At 37.7% G+C, this 25327-nt stretch overlaps 1 protein-coding gene across 4 annotated transcripts in view; it reads left to right on the plus strand.

Annotated features, from left to right (window-relative positions):
• The window catches only part of LOC111872344 (myosin-I heavy chain), a 160864-nt gene extending 136680 nt beyond the window's left edge, over positions 1–24184 (plus strand). For 2 of the 4 annotated variants that reach the window (XM_033754648.1, XM_033754649.1), the window contains 15 exons: positions 1535–1759; positions 3110–3244; positions 5128–5357; positions 6815–7010; positions 9322–9486; positions 9981–10128; positions 11298–11599; positions 12894–13030; positions 15038–15246; positions 16407–16705; positions 16918–17125; positions 18237–18526; positions 19761–20000; positions 20960–21163; positions 21353–24184. In XM_033754648.1, coding sequence (XP_033610539.1) covers positions 1535–1759; positions 3110–3244; positions 5128–5357; positions 6815–7010; positions 9322–9486; positions 9981–10128; positions 11298–11599; positions 12894–13030; positions 15038–15246; positions 16407–16705; positions 16918–17125; positions 18237–18526; positions 19761–20000; positions 20960–21163; positions 21353–21520 — 3156 coding nt within the window. In that variant the 3' untranslated portion in view covers positions 21521–24184. The remainder of the gene's footprint in view (positions 1–1534; positions 1760–3109; positions 3245–5127; positions 5358–6814; positions 7011–9321; positions 9487–9980; positions 10129–11297; positions 11600–12893; positions 13031–15037; positions 15247–16406; positions 16706–16917; positions 17126–18236; positions 18527–19760; positions 20001–20959; positions 21164–21352) is intronic. The other 2 variants (XM_023866112.2, XM_023866113.2) reach the window with 1 other exon arrangement.
• Positions 24185–25327: the final 1143 nt, after the last annotated feature.

A 25327-nucleotide genomic window follows, 5' to 3' on the forward strand; every position in this document is an offset into this window, starting at 1 on the left:
GAAAGACAACAGGGATAGGTACCTGCCACACCGGCAGAGTTAAGTAGCCTAGATACCAACGCCCCTTAAGATATAATAATAAAGTGTTAAGTCGCTACCTGTAAACTACGGGAGGAGTGGTCAAGGAGCTATGACTATATGCCAGGGAGTGGTGCCCACAATTGAAAGGAAAGAAAATAGATGGTGGCAGCTTTTACCAAAAAGGAAACCCCGAACAGGAGAATCCTAGCTAAGGGTGAGCTAGGATGGTTGTGTTAACTCCTTACAGAGCAGTGACGGTGGAGGCAAGGAAGGATACCTCCACGGCCCCCTACTTGCGGCGTAACAGTGGTGGCAGAGGAGGCTGACTCCACGCCCCCCTGCACCACGGCATTACAGTGGCGGCAGCGGGTGGGATACCTCCATGCCCCCCTACGCCGCCAGGGCATTACATATACATACTTACCTACTTACGCATGGAGCCCTTCTGGAGGAGCTGCCAATTCTGCAGCTTCTCAAGAATTTCCCAGCATTTTATGGAACCCGAAGGTTCATTATCGTGTTCACAAGAGCCCTCCACTGGTCCCTATCCTGAGCCAGATCTATCCAATCCATACCATCCCATACTATCTCTCTAAGATCCTTTCTAATATTGTCCACCCACCTATGCCTTGGTCTTCCCTGTGGTCTCTTTCCTTCCGGCTTTCCCACCAATATCCTATACGCATTCCTCGTCTCCCCCATTTGTGCTACATGACCTGCCCACCTCATCCTCCTTGACTTGATCATTCTCATTATGCTTGGGGAAGAGTACAAGTTATGAAGCTCCTCATTATGCATACATACAGCGAACATATTGATGATGCAGGTATCCTCCAACTACATGATTTTTATTGGAATAAATTTCACATTAATGTGACTATTATCAGTTGTTTTCCATGCACAAGAAATGAATCTAGACAAATTTCTGGGTAACCAATCTGTGTTTATAACATATTGCTATGGAAAAAAGTTGAGTTCCACAACCATTCTTGGATGTGCAACTGTCGTGTAAGTCAAGGGGAAGGGAACTATGTAACCTGTACATTAATAAGCTAATAGTAAAATTAATATGAAAGAGATAAGTTATAAGACATGAACTGGCTAGATTAGCTCAAGGTAGAGTTCAACAGCAAATTGCTATGATCATGGCAATAGACACTCAGGTTGTATACATTTTTGGATTTCTTGATTAGCTGATTTCAAGGCAGATTTTGAACCTTGGAGTTGTTATAATTTAAATGAATTATTATGTTGTCTGTCACGTGTTGGGTATGTCACGCAAAGCAAATGGAAAAACTGCCAGATTATCACTGGATAATTATCCTGGATAGTCTCTTTCCAAAAACAGAAGATCGCATTATATGGAGGAACTGTTTTGGAAGAGACTGTGGAAGTGTCATCTGACAGATTACTGATGAATGAATTATGTTGTCTAAAATGNATGAATTATGTTGTCTGAAATGGAATTAATTATATTTTTTTGTCACAATTTGTTTTCTGTTTTCTCTCATAGGATTTATGTAAGTACATGCGTGGAGAACTGAAGCCCGACTCGGAACTTCAAACTATCCAGAGCATTGTAGGTTATGGTATAGAGCGTGAAGAGTTACGTGATGAGATCTTTGTGCAGTGTATGCGCCAGGCGACCAACAATCCAAATCCTGACTCTACAGAGAGAGTTTGGCTTCTACTGTGCCTCTGCATAGTTGCCTTCCAACCAAGCAAACTGTTGTATAAAGTAAGTTATTTCTGTCCTTTATTATCTGATATTTTCAAATCACTCCCTGCAAACAGCAGCTAGCATTGTTTTCTATCACTCAGGATAAACTCTTGAAGTAGCCGTAACAGATAAGATGCACATTTGTTTTTCATGGATGCCCACACAGATGGGCTATGCAGTAGCGTAGTTGGTTGAGGCACTGTGCTACAAACCGGAAGGTCCTGGGTTCAGTTCTCGATGAGGTTATTGCATTTCTTCAATTTACCTAATCCTTCCAGCTGCACTGTAACCCTGGGGTTGACTCAGTCTCTAACAGAAATTAGTACCAGGAAATTTCCTGGCCAGCGTGCGGCCAGCACGTAAGGCTAACAACCTTACTATCATCTGTGAGCCTCGACGTCTCACCACCTTATGGGCCTTCATGGACAGTTACAAAAATATCTTTGCCTTTTTCCTTTGCCCATACAAATAGGTTATCTGACCTTAGCTGCCAATGTCACTGAAAATTATTGTGTCCTGGGATGTGATGTGTCTCCATCTGTATGGTAGTTCATCTGTTCTGAAGATGGATGGAGTGGGTTTCTGTAAAATGCTGGTAGATATCTATGAGACTGCATGGCATCACATCCCAGAAAATGGCAAACTTGATCATCACTGCAAGTTACCTAAAATTTCACATATTGTCATCAGACTCAACTTTTGAGAACAGAACAAATTGTGGCATCTCGATGCATTGTCTTGTCTCATATTTGAGAGATTCATTGTCATCTTCCAAAATCTGTCAACTGTGAATTTTTATCCCTGTCATAAGTTAAGGTACAAAGGCAAAGTGATACGCACCATGGGAACAAACTAACACAACGTAATATACAGTGAATTGTATTGATTTGGTAAATATGTGGAGTTGTATAACTTAAAACACATAAAATATGGTAATATTTTATATTTTGGTATATTTATAGGAATAATATTATTAGGACAGTTGAATAAAGAGCTATCCATCAGGCTAGATGTATAGCACAGGTGGAGGAAGTAAGAACTATGTCAAACTCTGGAAGGAAATATAACTTATGGATAATTTTTAAAGTAGTGAGGGTTGAAATGAAGCAGTTTAAGATGGGATTTACTTGGTGGATTCTGTGTTGACAGTGCTGAACATTTGGGTTCTGTTACTCCAGCTATTTAGTTTACTGCTGTTTGAAATAACCTCAAATTTTCTTAAGGGTACCATAAAAATAATAATTAAATTTGAAATGAAGTAAGAAGAAAACTATTGTATATAAACAACAGTATTGTTCAACAGCATTTTGTACAACCCAACACAGTAACGAAGCATGCCATTCATCTATCTTGTATGTGTGCTTGCAGTACTTTGTATGCTTCCTGCGGAAGAGCTTACAACTAGAGGGAAAGTTACGGCAATATGTTCAGTGGTGTGCAGATAACTGCAAGAATACAAAGGTGTCATGCAGGCAGTATCCTCCTTCTACAGTAGAGATTGCGGTAAGGAATAGTGCTCTCAGCGAAGTGAACTTCCAGCATTTATTACTAATCACATCACAGAACATATAAACAGCTGTTCATGTTATCACCACAAAACATATTACTGGAACTTTGTATGCATTCACTTTGGTTCTTTTTAATTTGTTGTGTGACACTATCAGGCATTACGAATATACTGAGTGTCCCAGGAGCAAAGGCCAATATTTGGGGAGGTCATAGTGTCGGCCATTCCTAGCAGAAAATTGTATATATACATGTGTCCTATTCCAAATGGTTTCTGAGACAGAGGTGTTTCACTGTACAGATGAGCAACATACCATGTCCTCACAAGAGTCGCAAAGTGCATTGATGTAGACCGTGGAATTTTTGAAACTGTATTATGCTAGGTAAACTATACCTAGTTAGTTAGTTATTGGAGAGGGTGGGTTTCCCCATGCACTTAGACCAGTATTGGTACCATCAGTCCCGACCGAGCCAGCGAGTTCGGCCTCCACTAGCTTAGCGGTATCTATAATGCTTCCCCCATCTATCAGAGGTGTTAGAGGCTATTTGTTGGGTGGGAAACATCCTTGAATTTGGATCAGTGATCTCCTTAGGAGATATGAGGTTCTTTTACGTGCCGCAAAGCTACAACACGGGACCCATGGCTTAAAGTCCCTCCCAGAGGACTTGTTCCCTGAATTTTTCCGCCCTTAAAAATTCAACGTTTGAACCCGCGTACCACGAGTCATGAGGTGGGAACGTTACCTCTAGACTACGGAGGCCGCTAAACTATACCTAACTTTGTCACTTGAACAATGAATACCGATATTAGAAACAGTACGTAATTTTTTTTATTACTAGTGGGGTGGGACTAAGTCCCTTGTACTGCGGCCACTTCTGGCCTGTTGTACCAGCCCAAGATGATAGGTGAGGGTGATTGTGGAGCAATTGGTGGAATGAAGATTGGCAGGGGAAACAAAAGTGCTCAGAGAAAACTTGCCCTAGCGCCACTTTTTCCACCACAGATCCCACTTGACCAGACCCGGGATCAAACCCGGGCTGCCACGGTGGGAAGCCAGCGACTAACTGCTTGAGCTATGGCACAGCTCAGCAGTGTGTAATATCTCTTTGTTGTCAACAATTTTGGAATTGTACATTGAAATAGCTTTCTCTTGGAAACTGTTCTGAATAGGACACCTGTACATATACAATTTTTTGCATAGAATGAATGATAGTATGACCTCCCAGAATATGACCTTTCCTCCTGGTACAATCTGTATATCATCTGTGATAGGATGATTAATGAATGTTGGTGGGAAGTCCAGACATCCAGCTATGAATGTTAATAAACTCAGACTTTGCCTTTGGCTTATAACTTTCAACTAGACTTCAAACATTTTTTTAATTTCTTTCACAAATTCTGGAATAATGCTCATTCTGTGTAACATAAATATAAAAGATGTTTCTTGATTACAAGGAAGGTCCCTTGAAAGTGATAACCAAAGTCATTTTAGGTTTCCACAGCTGTTTCTCAAAATGGCTCGCTGTACAGAGAGATATGTATGAAATAATATCCTTGTATCATTGACTTCTGCAAATCATCCAAAAGTATTTAAATATTGTTAGTTCTGAATTGTGGTCAAACTGGAAGTTAAAAAAATGTATATGGAATTATATGCAAGTAAATGTGGGAACATATGATGTCTTTGTATTTGTAAATGTAGGTTAGAAGTTGTATATTTTTACTTCTGAATTTCTTTATTCAAGGGCTGCTGTGTAAAGTACAGTTCAGGAATTTTCTGCCTTGGATTAAAGACAATATTAGTGATTTTATAGTAAGACTATTAATACAGTATAAGTAAGTGATGTGTTTTAGTTAATGGATCTGTCTTTGTCTACAGGCAATGCGGCGTTTAGGTACTATTGTATGCAGGTTTTTCTTCCTTGATGGGCGTACAAAAGCAATAGATGTTCACCCAACAGACACAGCTGCCGATGCAGCCACTAAATTGGCAGAAAAGCTTGGTCTTCGAAATCTGGAGGGTTGGGCCATATACCAGAGCCGACCGGATGGGGAGGAGCATGTTCGAGCACATGACTACCTTTATGATGTCATTGCAGCATGGGAAATGTGAGTGGACATTGAATTATTATTATTATTATTATTATTATTATTATTGGAGGGGGTGGGTTTCCCCATGCACCGCGACTAGTCTATTGTACGTCCCCCTTTAATTTCTACTGTCCCCATACCCTACCAGTACTGGTGCTTTGCTATCAGCCCCACTTTGCCAGCGAGGTCGGCCCTCTTCTGGCACGTGGTACCTGATGCTTCCCCCAGAGGCAGAGGCATTGGAAACTACTTGGGCGGGAAATGTTTGCCTAATTTTGCTGAGAGGTCTCCTAGAGACATGAGGATCTTTTATGTTCCGTAAATCTATGACACGGGACCCACGGCTTAAAGTCCCTCCCAGAGGACTTGTTCCCTGAATTTTTCCGCCCTTAAAAATTCCACGACCTCCGCCGGGTTTGAACCCGCGTATCTTGAGTCATGACGTGGGAATGTTACCCCTAGACTATGGAGGCTGCTGGACATTGAATTAGTAATGATGATTCTAATAAGTATATTATTAAGTGTTTTGAGGTCAGATTTCTCCTACACAGATATTTAGAGCATCTTATGAAACAAAAAATCAAAAGTGGGTATAATTTTTTCATATCTTTTGTACGTTAAGAACAAACGGTTACAGATTCATATATAAATAGTACCTCATATATTGACATCATAGGAGCTGTAGACAACATAGACAACACAGACTTTCAGCAAATAGTTTAAAATGTAGGTGGAGGATGACAGAATCTGTGGTAAATATTTTGTAGAATGTTCCATGGGACATGTACAAGATATTTTTGCATCCCTATCAACAGTTCATTTCCCAGTAGTATGACACACATTGTGCCAGATGTGGACATGTACGTTATAGCCATGAGAGGGTCAAGACCGTGGTAGTGGGCATTCATACAGTTATTTTACACAAATTGTAAAAAATGGTTAACTTTGGTTTGAAAGGTTATGGCAGTAATCATTTTCAGACTTGTTTTAGAGAGTTATAAGTGCTTACTATATGACTTACAGGCATGCCTGTAGCAAGAAGGGAAGTATTGTTCACTCTGTCCTAGAGATATTCAGGTTATGGAATTTCACCCTCATGGAAATTATGAAACATGATTGTAAAATTTACAGTATGGACCATAAATTTGGTTTTGCATGAATTAAGAATAAAGTTTAATTATTTTTAAATACAAAATCTAAAGAAACAACAAACTGAGTCCACATTTCTAACTTTTAAGAACTATTATTTGTCAGGAAATTAAGATTGCATATGCACATGCATTGGTTTTGCAGCAGGAAATAGAAGCAAAATGGCACCCCTTCCAGTTTCAAGGACCACTTATAAGTGTTTAATAACAACTGCTGACCTATTTTACCTTGGTTTTTTCTATATTATGAAAATTGTATTTGTTGAAAATTCTCACTTTCTGCGTTATTTATGTGAGATATAATGTAAAACTCATCCTTTACAATAGGAAACAATGTAAACTGGCCACCACCAATACGTCTGCGTTTTCATCGTTGAGTCGGCGCGGCAACAGTGCAACCTTGGGTAGTGGGGAGAACAGATTTGTGTTCAAGCGACGACTGTTCCGAACAACCCGAGAACTTTCTCAGGACCCAGTGGAAGTGAATATGCTCTATGCACAGGCTGTGTACAGTGTTGTTAAGGTGGGTGTACTGCATCACTTATATACTGACATAATTTTTATATTGGAATTATCAATTCCAATTACCGTATTTACGCATGTAAAGGCCGCACATTTTTTGCCAAAAATTCAAGAGGAAAACTGGGGTGCGGCTTATATTCGAAATATTCGAAATCACACTTCATTTAAAAAAAATTTCCTCAATAATAATTTCGGAATAAATTCTGAAATAATTTCTACTCCTGAAATAATATTCCAAGAAAATTATTTTTTCTATAATTTCTGTCTGAAAATTATGCTGCGGCCTATACATGTGTAAATACGGTATTATTGGAAGTATCAGTCATGATGTGTCAGTCAGGGAAATGAGAGAGAATTGAGTGGGCACATGAAATTTGGTTCCTGAACGGAGTGTTGAATTCTTCTTCACACCAGCATCTTCCTGTATCCCTTTCAGATGTAAGATGCCGGGCTGAAGTATTTTCTTTGTCTTCATTATAATCCTCTTCTTTTTCCTTCTTCTTAATATCTTTTCATCTTCCAACTTTGCCCCCAAAAATCTCCTTTCTTCTGCAACTCCTCTTTATCATTCTTTCTTTTTCCCCCTCTCCTTTTTTATTCTTGTCTCCTCCTCCTCCTCAGAATTCGTTCCTCATCTCATCTTCCTCCTCATAATTCTCTCCTCTTTATCTTGTCCTCCTCTCCTCCTTATCCTCTCCTTGTCCTCTTCCTAGTCCTCTTCTCCTTTCCTTTTTCTCCTATTTATCCCTTCCATCTCCTCTTCTTCCTTCTTTTCAATATTCTTACCCACACATCTGTGCATTCAGGATCTGAAAGGGACACAGAAAATGCTAGGGACTGAAAATAATCATACTTCACAGTTCAATTTATTGCCAAGGTTAAGTACATGAATTTTAAGGTTCTCACAGCAGTGACTATGTCGACCACTACTTCTGTGATGTGACACCATGTTGTTTGGTATATAAGTGCCAAAGCATCAGAGAAACCTACTGCCTCCATCTTCATGATGGATGAGATGGAAGTAGCAGCTTCATCCGAAATATCGGTATCTCTCTGCCTAACATCATGGTGTCACATCCCAGATGACGACAGTCTTCAAAGGCAAGAATGTATGAAGCCTAACTTATACATTCCTAATGCTTCTTGGCCCATTGCTTGATCACAGAGACAACTATCACCTTTTTCTTGCTCCATGTAGGGGAACTGTTAGCATACATCTTTCCATTCTTGTGTTAGTGATGAATCTGATCACTTTGTAAACTTTGCCATCATTAACATCTCTTTATATTTCCAGAGTGACTGCTTTAACATAAAACATTTCCATCATTTTCCATCCTGCCCTAAGCTCTCCTTATATATATATATTAGAAACTCTGTGGTCCAAGTCTGTAAGAGAAATATACTGACTGCAACTGCTATTCTTTGGCAAAGTTAGTGCGAATTTTTATGGATAGAGGGTGTCACATGGTCAGCGCAACAGATTCCTATGGCCGTTAATCTCGGTTTTATAGACCAGAACCGCTATTTCCTTGAAATAGCTCCTCAATTATCCTCATGAGGCTGAGTGGACCCCATTCCAGACAACTACAACTACCTCTCAGAAAATCTGGTAGCGCTGGGAATCTAACCTGGGTCCTCTGGATCTGTAGCCAGGAACTCTGACCACTAGACTACAGAGGCGGTCATGTATATATATATATATATACACACACACTGTTCCTCAAATATGCTTATTATCTTCCTTCTCTGTGCCTCTCCACTTTCTCCTTCATTTCCATAATGATTTTTTATTTGACATCTTCAGTTTTATATTGTGGAAGCAATTCTAATGTCATCCATTCTAATCTGTCTTCAGTGTAACTGAATTTCCTTGTGTTTCTTCTGCAAGATCTTTCCTAATATCCTGGTTTTGGATTTTATCCTTTCTTGTTCATTTATTAATGGTTTATGGAAACATGCTGAACAAATTGGCTCAGATGGGACTTATATTTGGGAGGTTCTCAATTTTAATCAGTGTTGGAACATAGACTGTTATGACAGGCTTTTTATGGTTTCCCTCATCCTTCCGAGCAAACACTGGAATGGTACCTTAAATTATTCTATGATTGCTACATTCCACATCCTTTCCAGTTAACTATTCACGGCCATTCTGTCACTCAGTGCTGTACATGTAGTCCTGACATACTGATTAGCACTGTTAAATAAACTGCAAATAAGGTAGGAAATCTATGGAAACATTGTCAACATAAAATCCATGAAAATCAACACAATTTCCTTGACTGAAGTTAATGTACATTTGTTCTGTCATGTAGTGTGATGACTTCCCTGTGAATGAGAAGGTGGCTGTTCAGCTAGCTGGGCTACAAGCACAAGTAGCACTAGGTGAACCCAAGGACAGTGATCGGCTAGAGTACTATTCTGATGTGGAAACTTACCTACCTCAACGAATATCTCGGAGTCGCAGTGAAGAACAATGGGTATTAACAATATAGTTAATGTAATGGTTCATAGCTTAAGCGGTTAGTTGCTGGCTTCCCATTGCGGCAGCCCAGGTTCGATCCTGGGTCTGGTCAAATGGGATTAATGGTAGACAGGCAGATTTTCTCTGAGTACTTCGGTTTCCCTTGCCAGTCTTCATTCCACCAATTGCTCCACAATCATCCTCACCTATCATCTGGGGCGGTACAATAGGCCAGAAGTGGCCGCAGTACAAGGGACTTAGTCCCACCCCACTAGCATAATTAATCTAATGGTTTGCTTTTTCAATGTGAACACCTGTCTGCTTAGTGCAGTTGAATGAGCAGCCAGTAATGTGGTATATTCTTTTAACATGAAATCTTATACCAGTGCTGTAGTGATAAGCGCTATATCCATATATTAAATGCAGAGCATTCAGGTGTAAATCCTGTAATCTGTTAATAGGTCAGTACGCAATGTTGTATATACAGTAAAAGTAGGATATAATTTGCAGGTACCTATCATCGCTCAAGCACATCGACAATATGGTGCCAGTCGGTCTGATCTCACTGCCAAAGTGCTGTATCTCTCATGTGTGATGCAGTACCCACTCTATGGGACCACCATGTTTCAAGTCACGTACCGTGGCTATTGGTCATACGGTGAGTAACACAAGAGTGTCTGTGCCAAGTGGTTAAATTTATTTTGGACATTAAGCGAACTTAATATGTCAAATGTTTAATAACATTTCAGTTGCTGCAGGGGTTCTAATTTCAGTTGGAAATTTATTTGTTGCTGTTGTCATCTATACAGTACCAGTGCCTTTGCAGAGGATGGGCAATTTTAGTGTAGTGGCTAGAATAGCAGAGTTTCCAAGTTTCTAGTTCTTGTTTGTGTCTTCTGTCAATTTTCTTATAAGCCATTCTAGTATGAAACTGTATTTTAAAAATAAAGATAACAGCTGAATAGAGACATGTTTCCAGTTTAATAGTGTTTTAAATTTTTCTGCCACTTTGCATGGATGGAGTCTTTATCCACAGTCATAATAAAGATGATTAAATGAAGAATGTCACTCACAAAGAAGATATCACAGTTCATACATGTATGCAGATCTCCCATCTCTGATGCAGGAATATTGTGAACTCCATTTTCAGTCTTGGTGACAAATTTACATCTGGTCTCTCATTAAAGTAAGTTCGTGGGTGTGTTTCACAAGATTGCATGTGAAATATATCAATCCATCAATTCATACACACTTAAGAATTACATTCTGTATGAACTCATTTTGATTATATTTAGTGTCACAAATCATTATTACATTTTATGTCCAAGTGTAACTTAATCAAAACTGAACAGCATGTGCAGTCACTACATGAAGGCTTTCATAGGTTTTTTAATATATTCCATTAACTACAGACCAATTCAGTGAAATATTTCAGGCTTGAATTGTACTACTCAGTGGCCCTGTGGACCAGAAATAACCTTAGCCTCCTTTGCAGCAGATTATTATTATTATTATTATTATTATTATTATTACTATTATTATTATTATTATTACTATTANTCTGCCTTAAACTGATCTTGATTTAAATTGTGTAATTTTTTTAAAATATCAGTTGATTCAGCATTTTAATTTTCTTTAATGCATTTATATTTTTGTGTAATTTTGGTTCATCACTATAACTGAGTTCCATATGTGTTTCATGTTTCCTTTGCTTCGGTTGTACAAATCTGCAAAAGTTCCAAGGCATTTTCTAACATTCTGTAACATGCTGCTTATTATGGTTAGCTCACAAAAAGTGAATGAGTGGGCAACATGGTCCAGAGTCAGTATGCCATTGTCGTGCTGCAGGTAACAGTCTGATACTGGGGGTGAACTCTGAGGGACTGATGCTGATCAAACCAGATGATAAGTTTGTCTTGTATGAGTACCGCTACCAGGACGTGGAATCAATCTTTCTGGACCCTAGTGACAGTTTCCTAACCATAAACTTGATGCGTCAGCAGCCTGACAATAGTCATCGTTGTTTCGTGTTTGAGACTGAGCAGAAGAATGAGATTGGCTCACTCATTGTGAGCTACTGTCCTGCGCTTGCTGCATGGATTACAGAGAATGAAGCACCGATCAGGAAGGTAAGGCTGTTAGATGCCTGTCTTTATTAGAGTAGAGTAAACTGCAATTTATTCAACATATATAAGGAATTGTGTGTGCTGTTACATGAATATGCTGGTTGCAGGAGAAGAACTGTTACAAAACCAAATTTTTACCCTTTACCAGTCTTTTAATATTTCTATTTTCTGTTTTAAAGTTGAAACAATGCATTTTCACTTAAGTTCTTGTATGGAAGTATTTTTAGGAGACATAGCAGATTTATGAGTGAACAATTTTAGATATACTGAAATACAATCACAAATTCAACTAAGCTGTACTGTAATCATGCATTACTGTAACTGTAACAGCACATGCATGAGGGAATATGACAAGCAATTCTGTTAGTGTTGGCTGGGAGAGTTAGTGTGTGGCAGATGAACATATGCATGTCACAACTTTGTTTTTTATGGGATGTTATAAAATGGTAAATTTTCTTTGATATTTTTGCCAGTTGCATGAGAATTCTGGGTTTTTGGATACTGAATAGCTGGAAGTTTAATTTACTTCACTAAATATTATCTGAAGAAATGTTTCTTGAATATGGTAATTCCCAGATATGTTATATAGAATCCTGAAAAGTGAATAACATTAGTATTTTTACTTGGAAATGATGTGGAAAATAAAACTGAAAAATAACATGTGCTATGAATTGAAATGTATTCACATATAAGTGCCTGGATTGAAGATCAGTCTACACATATGGTGGATATGATGTTCTCTCAGTGATGACAGTGAGAAGTACAGTCTTCTGGGTTATAGTGGATATAGGTCAGAGAAAGCCCGACATTTCAGAGGAACACGTAAGCTCCATTTCTATGGATGAAGAGTATACTGCTTGATTTTGCTGGTTTCTTGCTTTGCTTACTCATCAGCCCTGAAAATCAAGCCAATGTATTCATCAGAAATGCTGGGCTTTCTCCAAACTGCATTTGTTACAACCCAAGAGACCATATTGTTATAAATTTACACATAGTTGTAAATTATGGAAGGTTGTCAAGCTTGTATTTGAAAGTAATTAAAATTAAAGATTATTTTATTTCAAATATTATTTGACTCCTTGTTTAGCACTAGTATATTTCTTGAATTTTTTATGTTAAATTTAAGAGTTCTTGTTTCCATAGATTTGTACCATATTGGGATATTATTATCCTCAGAGATAGAATATTTACAAAAACATATTGGGCTCAAATGAGTTTTATACACATATAATATCCTAGTCAGACTGATATAAAGCATTTAGTAATTGTACAGTTTTACTTTCTTTGTAATTCACAGGTGAAGGCAATAACTAATGAAGATAGAATTCGCCTTTATCATAATCTGGTAAATTGCCGCCGAACTCTTGTGGATAGTGATACTTTAAGGAAGCCACAAGACACAGGTGGAGGGTTCTTGAGAAACACATTAAGAAGGTAAATACCATCTAGATACTTATATAAATGTTATTGTGGAAATTAATGTGCATATAAAAAGAATAAATGTCACTTCTATACTGAAGATGGAGACATAACATTCCTCCAAAATTATGGTAACTAACAATAAGACTGAGCAACGTTATAGCTCAGAAAACCAAATCTTAATTTGTAGCAGGAATCAAGTCTCATAAATGTTATAAACATATGTTGTAGCATGAAGGAAAAGAAAATGCTGGATTCAGCATTCGTACATACATTTGTCCAAGTTTTCTGATTTTGTAAATGTCATATGTATGAAAGGAATTTTAAATGAGTATTCACATTTAGACATATCATCTTAGTTGAAATGAAAATTTAGGGATGAAATATCTGCTTAGCCTCTGTTAATAAGTTGTGCTTCATATGTATCTCTGTGAGGTCATGGTGTTTAGTATGGACCATCTCACACCCATGCACATGTCCAGTAATTGAATAAGGTGTGTACATTCAGCATCATATATCCTATGTCAGAAGGAGGTAATTTGAGAATAATTCTTAGTTTGTCATCTTCTTAGGTTTATGAAGGAGAGGTTTGTGTTTTTCCTACTGTCAGTTGTGTCTTTATACAGGTTGATGGACAAACGATATCCGACCTCTTCTTTCCTCCCACAATCCTTCCTTTTTGATTCTTTGCCAGCTTTTTCCTCTCTTCTTGATGTCTTCCAGTATCTGATTGAACCATCTTTTTATGTGTCATTCCCCAGGTGCCTTTCCCTTAAATTCTAATTATAATGCACTTCTCACTATCTTCACTATGTCCATTCTTTTTGCATGTTAAAACCATTGTAATAGTTTATCTTATATCTCTGTTAACAAATGTTTACCTCCAACTCCCGTTCTAGGAATTTCATTTCTAATTTTATCCCTCCTTGTTTTCCTTCAGTACTTCCAAAAATTTAGTATTCATTGCTTCAATTTTACTTCTGTATCTCACTGTTAAGGGTCCATATTTCAGTCTTTGATGATGGTATAAGTTTAAAATATGCCTTATAGGTTGATGTTTTGTGTTGTTTTCGAATTTGTTCATTCCATAATATTGATTTTATAATGTGATAAAATTTAGAGCTATTTTGTATTCTTCTGTTCATCTTTCCTTCATTTTTCTCTTCTGAGTTTATTGTGCCTCAAAAATTAAAATATCATCCATCTCTTTAATAATTGTATCATTACCTTTTATTCTGATGATTTGTCTGTGTTTCTTGAAGTCCTCAACTGTGACCCAGTTTCTTCTCCAATCCACTGGTCATGTTGTCGCTCATCTCATTGATAGTAATTCAGAGTGGATTGTAATACCCTCCCTTTTCACATCCTGTATTCTTGTTCTGCCCTTTTCTGTGTTTTGTATTGCGGTAAATCCTTTTTACTTCATTGTAGAAATGTGCTTTTTCCTCTTATGTCCATTATATATTTGTACTTTAAAAGTCAATGTAATATTTTGTTGTGCACTTTCTCAGTAATTTTTTTTTTTCACAGAAGAACTTCTCCAGTGTGGAAAATGTTGAGACACATCCGTAGATGACCATAGATGTAGCCTTTATCTGTCTAATGTGTTTTTATGTTTTGTAATGGTGTAATTCTAATTAATTTTGCATTTCCTTTTCTTTTTTATTTAACAACTCCTAGTTGCTTTATTTTATTATGAATGATTTCTGTCAGTAGGGAATCAACATTTCTTTGGAAAACTAGAATTCCTTAGAAACAAACTAAAAAATATTGAAGTGACAACCATCAAGGGGCAGAGAAAGTCTCCACATTAGAGTCATGATCCCAGTAAAATTGTGTATCACACTGCTTGGCTATATAAATTCCAGTGAACAACATTTTTTCTGTTTTGTGGAAAAATTGAGTTAAAAATGTAGATATAAAAACAGAAAATCTCATAACTTAGCTAACTGTTTGTGATATTTATTTGACTAAATATTTTTTAATTTTTAAGTCAAATATTTTTCTGTCAACTGATACTAGGTTGAGTAAACATCGTTTGGAGAAACTCCGTCAGGAACACGGGTCAAGTACAGATCATGGAGAGACATACAGGGGCTTTCCACATGCATACTGGGCATTCAGTCGGCAGTCAATTCCCCAGAGCCTTAGCAAGATGCCAGAGGTGGATGAGCAGATGTCCTTGCAGGTTTTCCAAAGTATTCTCACTTACGCTGGCCTTGGGCAAGATGGTAAGATAAGACTTTAAGCCTATAAGTTACACATAAATATAACAGCAGATGTTATTACTGAAAATGATTGTACAGAACTAAGGGAGTATTCTGTTATAGATATAGAGGAACATTTTTAATAATCGTTGATTTTTTGGGGGGGGGGTGTTGTATAGCACTGAAGATCATGGATTCTGCATTCAACAACTAATTTTTCAGTGGTCAGAAAAATTATTTATTTATTTCTTGTTTCATTTAAGTTACATGTCCAGCCAATCTTGCTTTCCTTATCTTCTCTGCTGCATTAGTTGTCAATATGTTTTTAACAGAGCACTTAAACCAGCCTCCGGTTGTTAATTTTAGTACCTTTTACATTATCCATAATTAGGATTGTTCTACTAAAACCTCAACACTTCAGAAGTTGTTGTGCTTCCTTCTACAGGCAGATAGGGAAACCTGTTAAGGTGGGTCTGTTTGAAAGAGCCAGTATCAGTCACTGGACCACTAGCTCATTCCAATGATGTCATTAATTTAGGTCCCTCCATGTTCCTGAAGATAGAAGCAGAATTAGCTCCTGAAACATTGCATTTTTAGTAAACAGTCTAGATGATAGATTATGGTCATGCTATTGAAATTAGCCATTATGCACCTTTGTAAAAATTGGTCATGGGTTTTTAACCACACATCCATTTTATGTAAGTTATCAAAGACCACAGTGCAAGGTTATTCTGGTAACATGATGGTTGCTTAGGTGATCAAAAATTCACTATCATCTGTGGAACCTAAACATTCATTGTCATGTTGGATTTGAAGTTCACACTGCATTGACTATGAAGGGTATGGTCTGCAGCTTGGAGAAAGCCTAACGTTTTTCACTCAGGTTGCCACCTGCTTCCGCTGGTTTCTTGCTTGGCTTATTTCTTGACCCTAAAGACGGAGATGATATGCTCCTCTGAAACATCGGCTTCGTCTGAACTACACGGGAGGTTTAGCTCTTCTCTATTAATTGTCAGTTGAATTCAGTCCACACCCTTGCACATTATTTCATTTAAAATTCATATATTATTATTCTATTCATGCCTACTTCTTCCAGGTGGTTGGTTCCCCCTAAGTTTTCTGACATTGAACCAGCTTGTAGGTGAATTACATAATTAAATTAAATTGAATATTTTTTTGAACAGGTGATGCAATTCGCAGAGTAGAGGATGAACATGTGAACTTGATCCAGTCCATTATGGAACGATGCATGCGCAAAGAAGCTCTGCTTAATGAACTCTACCTGCAGCTTGTGAAGCAAACAACTGATCATCCAGACCCAAACTCCAGGGTGAATCTACGACATTGGGCACTACTCTCATTGGCTTGTTCTGTGATTCTTCCACCTCAAAAGACTGTTCGCAAATACCTCATTGCACATCTGAAACGTTGTGCCAGTGACTATGTCACTGAGGAAGGCAAATATGCCCGATTTGCAGAAAAGGTTTGTGGAGACAACTGTGTATCTTCGTTAGAAGCATTATATTTGAAGTTAAAGAACACAATAAAATCTCACTACTATTTAGATATATGCTCCAAAATATCTTGTAGATATTTGTTCTAAGATATCTCATAGGGCAACAATAACAACAAGTCAAAATACATTTTAAGTCATTTAAAATTAAATACTTGTAAATAATTATTTTTCACTTTTAGTGCTTATTTAAGACCCAAGGCACACGGCGACGCCAGTGGCCACCATCACGCGAGGAAATAATGTGCACCATTAACAGGCGGCCCATCTATGCGAGGTTTCATTTCATGGATGGACAGTACCATGCTGTTGAGTTTCACCCATCAGCTGCTGCTAAAGATGTCATGGAGATAGTAAAGAACAAGATAGGCCTTCGTGAGACAGCCATGGGTAAGTTCTTATATTTAAGCTTCACTGTCATGTTTCTGATATTTGAAATTACTATAAATTATGACAACACCATTTGTAGCCATTAATACTGAGCTGTTATGCAGATTACATCTTTCAGCTGAATTTTACAATTATATTTTAATTTCTTCAAATTCTGATATTGTTGCCGTATCATAAGGCGAAGCTCACTCTATTCTGAACTGTGATGCCATGTAGTCTGGGATATAGCTACCAGTGTTTCAGAGGGATCTGCTTCTCCAATCTCTGAAGATTGAAGCAGCAAACTCCTCTCAAACTTGATACCCCCGTACCATTACATGACATCAGTAAGCAAGTTGGTCTAGTGGGTGGTCTAGACTTCAGGAGTGTTTCGTTCACATCTGAACTGTGACACTAGTTATCTTCACTTGAGTTTTTTGTGTTTTCTTCAGTCCCTCCAGGCTGGGAGAATACCTTCATTAGGCCATGACTGCTTCCTTTGAAGTCCTTCCTAATTTACTTTTAATTAATTATCCTGCTATTCAGTGCTGTATAGTCTACATGTTGAGAGCATCATGAAGTAAATCACAAAAAGAAAACATGCATGGCATCACATTCAATTGTACAGTGATCTTCATATTCACCTCTGTGAATACATAAAACTTGCCTGGTGTAAGATATTTTTGTTATGAGAAAATCTCTCCATATCTAAGGTTACTTTATAGACAGTGCCCTGCAACATTTTACCAATACTACATTTAAGGTGAAGTTACTTATATAGGGCATGTAATGATTGTCATTTTTTTATTGCTAGTGGGGTGGGACTAAGTTCCTTGTACTGTGGCCAATTCTGGCCTATTGTACCAGCCCCAGATGATAGGTGAGGGTGATTGTGGAGCAATTGGTGGAATGAACATTGGCAGGGGAAACCTGCCCCAGCGCCACTTTGTCCACCACAAATCCCACTTGACCAGACCCAGGATCGAACCCGGGCTGCCACGGTGGAAAGCCAGTGACTGACCACTTGAGCTATGGTGCGGCTGATAATGATTGTTAGTTTTAACCAAAATTCATACTGTACTACACAGTACAACACAAGTATGCTTTTGTTTATATTATTCTTGTCTTTCAGGTTATGCTATTTATGAAGTTCTGGGCAATTCAGAGCGCAGTCTTGTGCCAGAGGAGAAGGTGGCAGATGTGATGTCAAAATGGGAACGATACCGTTCAGCAACTGCTGCAGCAAACCAAGCAACTGGTACTGCAACCTGCCGTCGCCAGCATCACCTCTTCCTCTTCAAGAAACATCTGTTTCTAGACCAATACATGGATCTGGATGATCCAGTGGAGAAGGAACTGCTTTATCATCAAGTTCTGCATAGTCTTAGATCAGACAGGTTTCCTGTTACAGAAAATGAGGCAGTAAGTCTAAAGTAGCTTGTGTCATTGGGTCTGAGTCTATGAACTAGAGTGCCAAGATACAAACATGAAATTTCAAGTCATATTTCTATAGTTTAATAGTGATTAATGTGTTTAGCTTACTTTCCATGTTCAATACACAAGATTCTGATTGGCTTTCTCACATTCTACTTCCCCGATATCCAGTCTGATATTTTCCTTTTATATTCTTCTCACTCTTTTAAGTGGCTGCTGTCCAGAATGTATTCCCACCAAAATTCCAAATACATTTCATATTTCCCTCACTGAGTTGACCCCAAATATTGTTATAAATGGGGTAGTTGCAGTGACAAGTCTGATACACTCCAATATGGGACAAGTATGTGTCCTCATAGACCATTCCAGGATAGTTCTACATGCTTATGAAGTTCAGACATGAGCAATGCCATTAATCAGAAGACAGCTGGTGGTGCTGTCTTTCTATATATGCCATATCTGTTTTGTAAAATACATTTTCTATGGTTTTATTTCTCCATGATAAAAAACAAGGTAAAGGTAAAGCACTCCTATGCCTATTTGTATTATATAATATATATTCTGCAAAACTGCCTTTCATATATGTACATTTCCCTTATTTTAGTTTTTAGAAATAATTCTAGATGACAGGATGTTTTTATTTGATTGCAAAATAAATATTTAGCAATATGCACTCAAGAAATGTACAGAAATGCATGTAGGTCTGCATTGAAAGCATACATTTTTTTGTCAATTCTATCCGGAATTGTAGTATATATCAATAAACTTCAGTGAAACTCCAAAATTTCAAATTTCATGAAAATCCACTGTGTAGTTCTCAAGTTCTTCTATGGATACAGACAAATAGGGCAGATTCAACAGGCACTCTGCAGGGTTGCAAATGCACCTAAAAGCACACAAAAATGTGATAATTTAGCTGAAAGAATGAACAGGACTTAGGAAATTCAGCAACTTTCTGGGAGAGGGGACATAATAAGATTATCTCCTCAGTCCTCCAGACAGCTTCCTTGTCTTCTTCATTTGAAAGAAAAGAAAAGGAAATTATTAGTAACTTTCATTTTTTGGATTATTAATAACATTTGTTTGTATTTAAGTGACCATATCACATATGCACTTCTCGACACATTTACTGTGGCAATGGAGCAAGCCACTGAAAGAGAGGACAATTCCCATATACATTTTGGTCACCTGGCAGCCACATTGAAACATCCTGATGTTGCAGATGATGCTGACAGCTCTACAGGCTCAGTTGGAACTGGGAGACTGTGATAATGTATTGGAGGACTACCGACCTGTGGCTAGCCATTGTTTGCCACCAAGATTTGTACCTAACATACCGCATGAAGGCGTAGCACTGCACCATCAGAGCCTGCGTGGAATGACGCCAGCTGAAGCAAAGAAAGCTTTCTTGAATCTCATTCAGAGTTGGCCACTCCACAGGGCTACCATATATGATGTAATGGTAAGACAACGTTTATTGATGTATATTTGTATTTCACAGTGATCATTAGTTTTTCACTTCTTTTTGAATTTCTGTATGCTTTTATAATAACACTACTAAACTGAGAGATTTGTGAATGTTATTATTGAGTATGGACAAGCATATTCTCTTCAATGATCTCTGAAATAAGGTGTGCATGTAGTTTATTTGTAAATTTGTACACAAGTGGAAATATATACTTCATTATCCAGTTCCCTTTACAAAGTTATACTCCTCCATGGCTGTGATATTAATTTATTGCTGTTGTAAACCTTATTCCAGGATAGTCAAAATTTATTGCCTCATATCTGTAAATGTGCTATGATGTTCATATAAATCTTGTATATGCTATTTCTCTAAAATATGTTGAACACTTTTACTTCAACAGTCTTTTTCATATACCATTTAAGTTCCTGAATCCTATAACCAGTCATATGACATAATCAATAAGAAGGTCTTCTTCTTCTTCTTCTCCTCCTCCTCCTCCTCCTCCTCCTTCTTCTCCTTCTTCTCCTTCTTCTTCATCTTCTCCTCTTCCTCCTCTTCTTCTTCTTCTTCTTCTTCTTCTTCTTCTTCTTCTAGCATTTTGCAGTTTTATGTGGGTCATCTATCATAAAAGCCTCTCCATCTGTCTTTGCCTTTGCAAAGCTGCTGCTTGTCCTCACTTTACTCCTATTTTCTTTCTTTCCCTGAAAATGGTTTCTCTTTTAGAGCCTTAAGTTACCATTTTCAAGGCCTCTCTTAATCCCCATTGCAACTGACCACCCTTCCTGTATAACCTACCCATATTTTAACTTGGACTGACTTCTGCGATGAAGTTGGAGGCAGCAGATTCACCCCAACGTAGATAACACCTGTGAAACTACACTGTGGTATAACCCATAAGACCACAATCTTAATTTTGACTTTATGAAAACTTCAGATGCTGGCTTTTGTTTCAGCAATCTTTTACGTCCAATTGGCCGCGTGTGCTGTGGCTTGCAGTTGATCAGAATGGCTTGCATCTCTTGGAGCATCGGTCTCGGAATGCCCTGTGCATGTATGAGTATGATAGCATTCTGAGCTACAGTCCTGCTCTAAACTGCCTCATGATTATCACCGGCAGTGAGAAGAAACAGAGCAAAGTCATCCTCACAACATCCCAAGTATGTCCTTTTTCCTAGAGGATTTTATAAATGATAATAAAATCATGGTGTAGCTATTTTGTATGTAATTGCATCCTCAAGTTAGGCTAAATATTAGTACAGGATGAGTTAAATTCTTTTGTTATGTATATGGATTATTTTAGATGTTTGATATTCAATGTTCTTTATCAGCATCATGGTTTCTTCCAGGCATTTCAGATTGCCAATTTGATTCGGGAGTATACTGAAGTGCTCCAGCAGTCCCCTCAGCAAGTGAGACGCAGAGATAACAATGCAAAAAAGCGAAGTGGTAACACTAGTCGACCAGTTAGCATCTTACACAAACCTGTGCCTGTCATAGATTCTGTTGCAAGTTAAAGACAATCTGGAAAGTTCTTTAAGTTAAAATTGCAAAATTCTTCACAAAAGAGGCAAACTAAAATAGTTAGCTAGACAGTTCTCTACAGACATGTCCCATGTTCTTGGATGTGTCATTGGAATTGAAGTTGGACACAATCTTGAGGTACAATTAAGTGATGGTTGTCAGGTACGTACAGTGTCTTCTTTATTGAGACCAAGCTGATGTTTGTCAAATGATTACAATTCAGAGGATTGCCAGAATGACTACTCGATCCTCAGAAGTGTAATGAAGATGCTTTGTTCATGCAATTTAAAGTGTCTGACAGCATTATGTGCAATTTGCCTAGTCATTGTATATGCATGTATGGTACTGCGTGTCTCTCTCTGCTGCTTGTATATCCTCGCTGTGCGATGTGGTACTTGCAGCTACACATATGACTAAGTTGTGACAAATCTTATTTTATCACTGTTGGATTTGAGGTTCTTACAGTGGTGACCATGAGGAGTACTGTCTTCTGGGATTTGATGCTGTGTGGTCTCGTAGTTCACCATTGTTTCAGGGGAAAATCAATGAACTTCTACCAGACTTGATGTCACATTCCACAATATGGTGTTCTTTTTTTTTCTATCATTGATTGTGAAAGCTGAAAAGATGAAGCATTGACATCAGTATGTATGCGTTTAATATGAGTTGTTACAAATTGCTAATTATTGGTATACAGCTTCATTCCTTCTCATTCCAGACTTTTTTATATAAATATATATGAATATACATTGTCATGCAGTGTAACCAATGATAGTACAGACAACAATTTAGTTTGTTTAATAATAATCAAAATCATGTCCTATCCACACGGTTAAGTTTGAAGATGATGCTTGCCTCTTCATGAAAAATGATTCTCCAGCAGTTCAGAGAGGGAGCATGTTTTGTTAAAGTCAAAATGTAAATAGAGGATGTGAAATGTGAGTGCAGTGTACAAATACAGCAAGAAACTATTGGTGTGTTCCTTATTAAAATTTCTAGGATGTACCTAGCAATTTTACTGAATGATGTTCGATGCTAATACAAAACAAACATATGACTGTGAATCAGTATACAGTATTTATACATAATTATCAGTATACAGTATTTATATATAATTATCAGTATACAGTATTTATATATAATTATTATGTAGACTAGTTCTAAGCCTCCTGTATGTAAATATAAGTCATCGTGCTTTAGAGCAGAAGAATGTTAAAATAGGGATGAATGGCATAAATATTTAATTCCAGCGGTATGTAGTGTATTAAGTCCATTTTTTAATCATTCTTTGGATTTCTTATAAATATATGTTCAATTCCTTCTTTCTACTTTCCACATATGATTTTAATTCTGTAACTAAACACTGCTTTTCAAGCATACACAGATTGCTATATACAGGTACATGTTACATTCTTTCTTGTGTGTGTTACCTATGAATATAACTCCACATGCTGAAGGAAAAACCCAGGACCAAAAGTTCTTCAGTTAATATTTTCACTAAAGGAATACCAGAAGGTGAGAAAATTATCTTTCTGAATGAAAATACTTATGTGCACAAAGTAAGGAACTAATTTAAAGATCAATTTTGTATGTAAACTTCAGTATTAAAATATCTGTAAGAATGCGCATATATGTATGTCCTTGGAGGTTAGTTAAACCAAGATATCCACATGGACTCACTGTTATATTCACTTGGAAAAGCATGTCCATTTCTCTGCAGCCTCTTTATGAACAGCTATACTTGCTAATGTTACTGAATTGTTAGCAACTAGGTTTATATATATTGCCATTTTTAAAATGCTATATGTAGCAAAGACTGAGAATGCAGATCTTATTGTTTATGCACCAGTGTTTCTATAATAGTTACCAGCCAGGGCATGCAGAAGCCAATGATTGTCTGAGTTATGAGCTAAATCATATCCCATGTCTTCAGTTGACTGTGACATTTTTGGCCTACAGTCTGAAATTGACTGGGGTATGTGTAAAGTATGATTTTTAAATCATGCAGAATTAAACTTCTTAATATTTTCTTCCATGATTGTGGGTAAATTAAGTTCTATAGTCAATAGTGCACTTGTTTGGCAAGCACAGAGATGTTTTTTTTGTGTTATGTATTTGACATATTCTTAGTATCATCATGCAGGTTTATTTGAATTATCTGGTAACTTAATATGACATTAAACATAACACATAAAGATTTGTTTCCTTTAATCCCTTTATAAGATATCAAGTGATTAGTTTTAGTCGTTTAGTCAGTGGCATGCATTGCCTTGGTAAGATCAATTTTGGGCACTTTTTAATCATTTTGATTATTTATTTAAGCTCTTGGTTTCACCAAACAAAAATTATGTATGAATGTACAATGTCACACACAGTTATGCTGACCTTATTAACACTGGAAGTTTTCTGATAGAGAAAGAAGGAGCCCATAAATTATGTAATTTACAGGATTGCAGTTTCAGTGTTAAATATTTCCATTCTTCTCTTGCCATTATGAGATCAGTCAGACCAAGCAGGTATACCATGTCCCATCTTTAGACAAATAGCATTTACTTCTAATCAGAAGAGGGGACAAGTAGTATGGAAGATTTGAGGTTTTCACGCTGGTGATTATGAAGAATGCTGTCTTCTGGGATGTGGGGCCATGTAGATACTGTGTAAACTGACGTTTCGGAGGAATGTATCACCTCCATCTTCAGGTTATAAAAATCTGTGAATGAGGAACCAGTGTGAGCAGATGGTCCCAGACTCAGTCCTCACTCGTGGATTTTTATACCCTGAAGATGGAGGCGATACATTCCTCCAAAACACCTGTTTACGTGATATCTATGTGGTGCCACATCCCAGAAGATGGCATTCTTCAAGTAGTATGGAGTCCAGTCTTCTGGGTTATGACACCGTGTGTTCTTGTAGGTGGTTAATGTTTTGGAGGAATATGTTATCTCTGTCTTCAGGGTGACAGTGTATTGTAAAAAAAAAAGAGTAAAGCTATCCCTGTAACAGACCTCGGAGGCCCATAGGGTTGTGAGAAGTTGAGGGTCCCACATAATCTAGACAATTGGCTCACAGATGGCGGTAAGGTTGTCAGCCTTACACACTGGCCACACTTTACCCCCCAGGAAAGTTCCTGGTACTCATTTCTGTTAGAGACTTAGTCGATCCCAGGGCCATAGTGTGGCTGGAAGGAGTAGGTCAATTGAAAAAATCCAATGACCTCATCGGGACTTGAACCTGCAACCTTCTGGCTTGTAGCATAGTGCCTCAACCAACTATGTTACCGCGTGCCCCCGAAAGTGTATTTTTGGGTGAGGAATCAGTTGGTTTGTACAGATAGGTTGCAAGAATGATTGTCACTCAGGTCCACAGAAGGGAGGGGGGGAGAACTTACTTTGGGCCTTAAGGAATCACCGCCATGAAAACCTGAGAACTATGTGACTAGTACTGGCTAGGGTATGATCAGTGGAGGTGAATTCAGATACTGCCAGTTTTTCTGCAAGAAATGGTGTTCAGTAGTATACGAGGGGGTACCCAAAAGAAACCGAACTTATTTTTTTTAAACTTATTTATTCAAATTTTAAGCACAAACCTTCAATCCCCTTCAAAGTACTCTCCACTTACACTAATACGCTTGTCTAGTCTTTTATTCCATTTTTCAAAACATTGTCTAAATTCACCTTTTGAGATGCTTGACAGCGCCTCCATCGTTTTTTCCTTTCATGTCTCTTTTCATTCGAAGAAACAAAAAAAAGTCGCACGGGGCAAGGTCGGGTGAGTATGGAGGGGGAGGCACGGGGCTTACC

The sequence above is a fragment of the Cryptotermes secundus genome, unplaced genomic scaffold, assembly GCF_002891405.2.
Source record: "Cryptotermes secundus unplaced genomic scaffold, Csec_1.0 scaffold55, whole genome shotgun sequence".
In the NCBI taxonomy this organism is placed as follows: Eukaryota; Metazoa; Arthropoda; class Insecta; order Blattodea; family Kalotermitidae; genus Cryptotermes; species Cryptotermes secundus.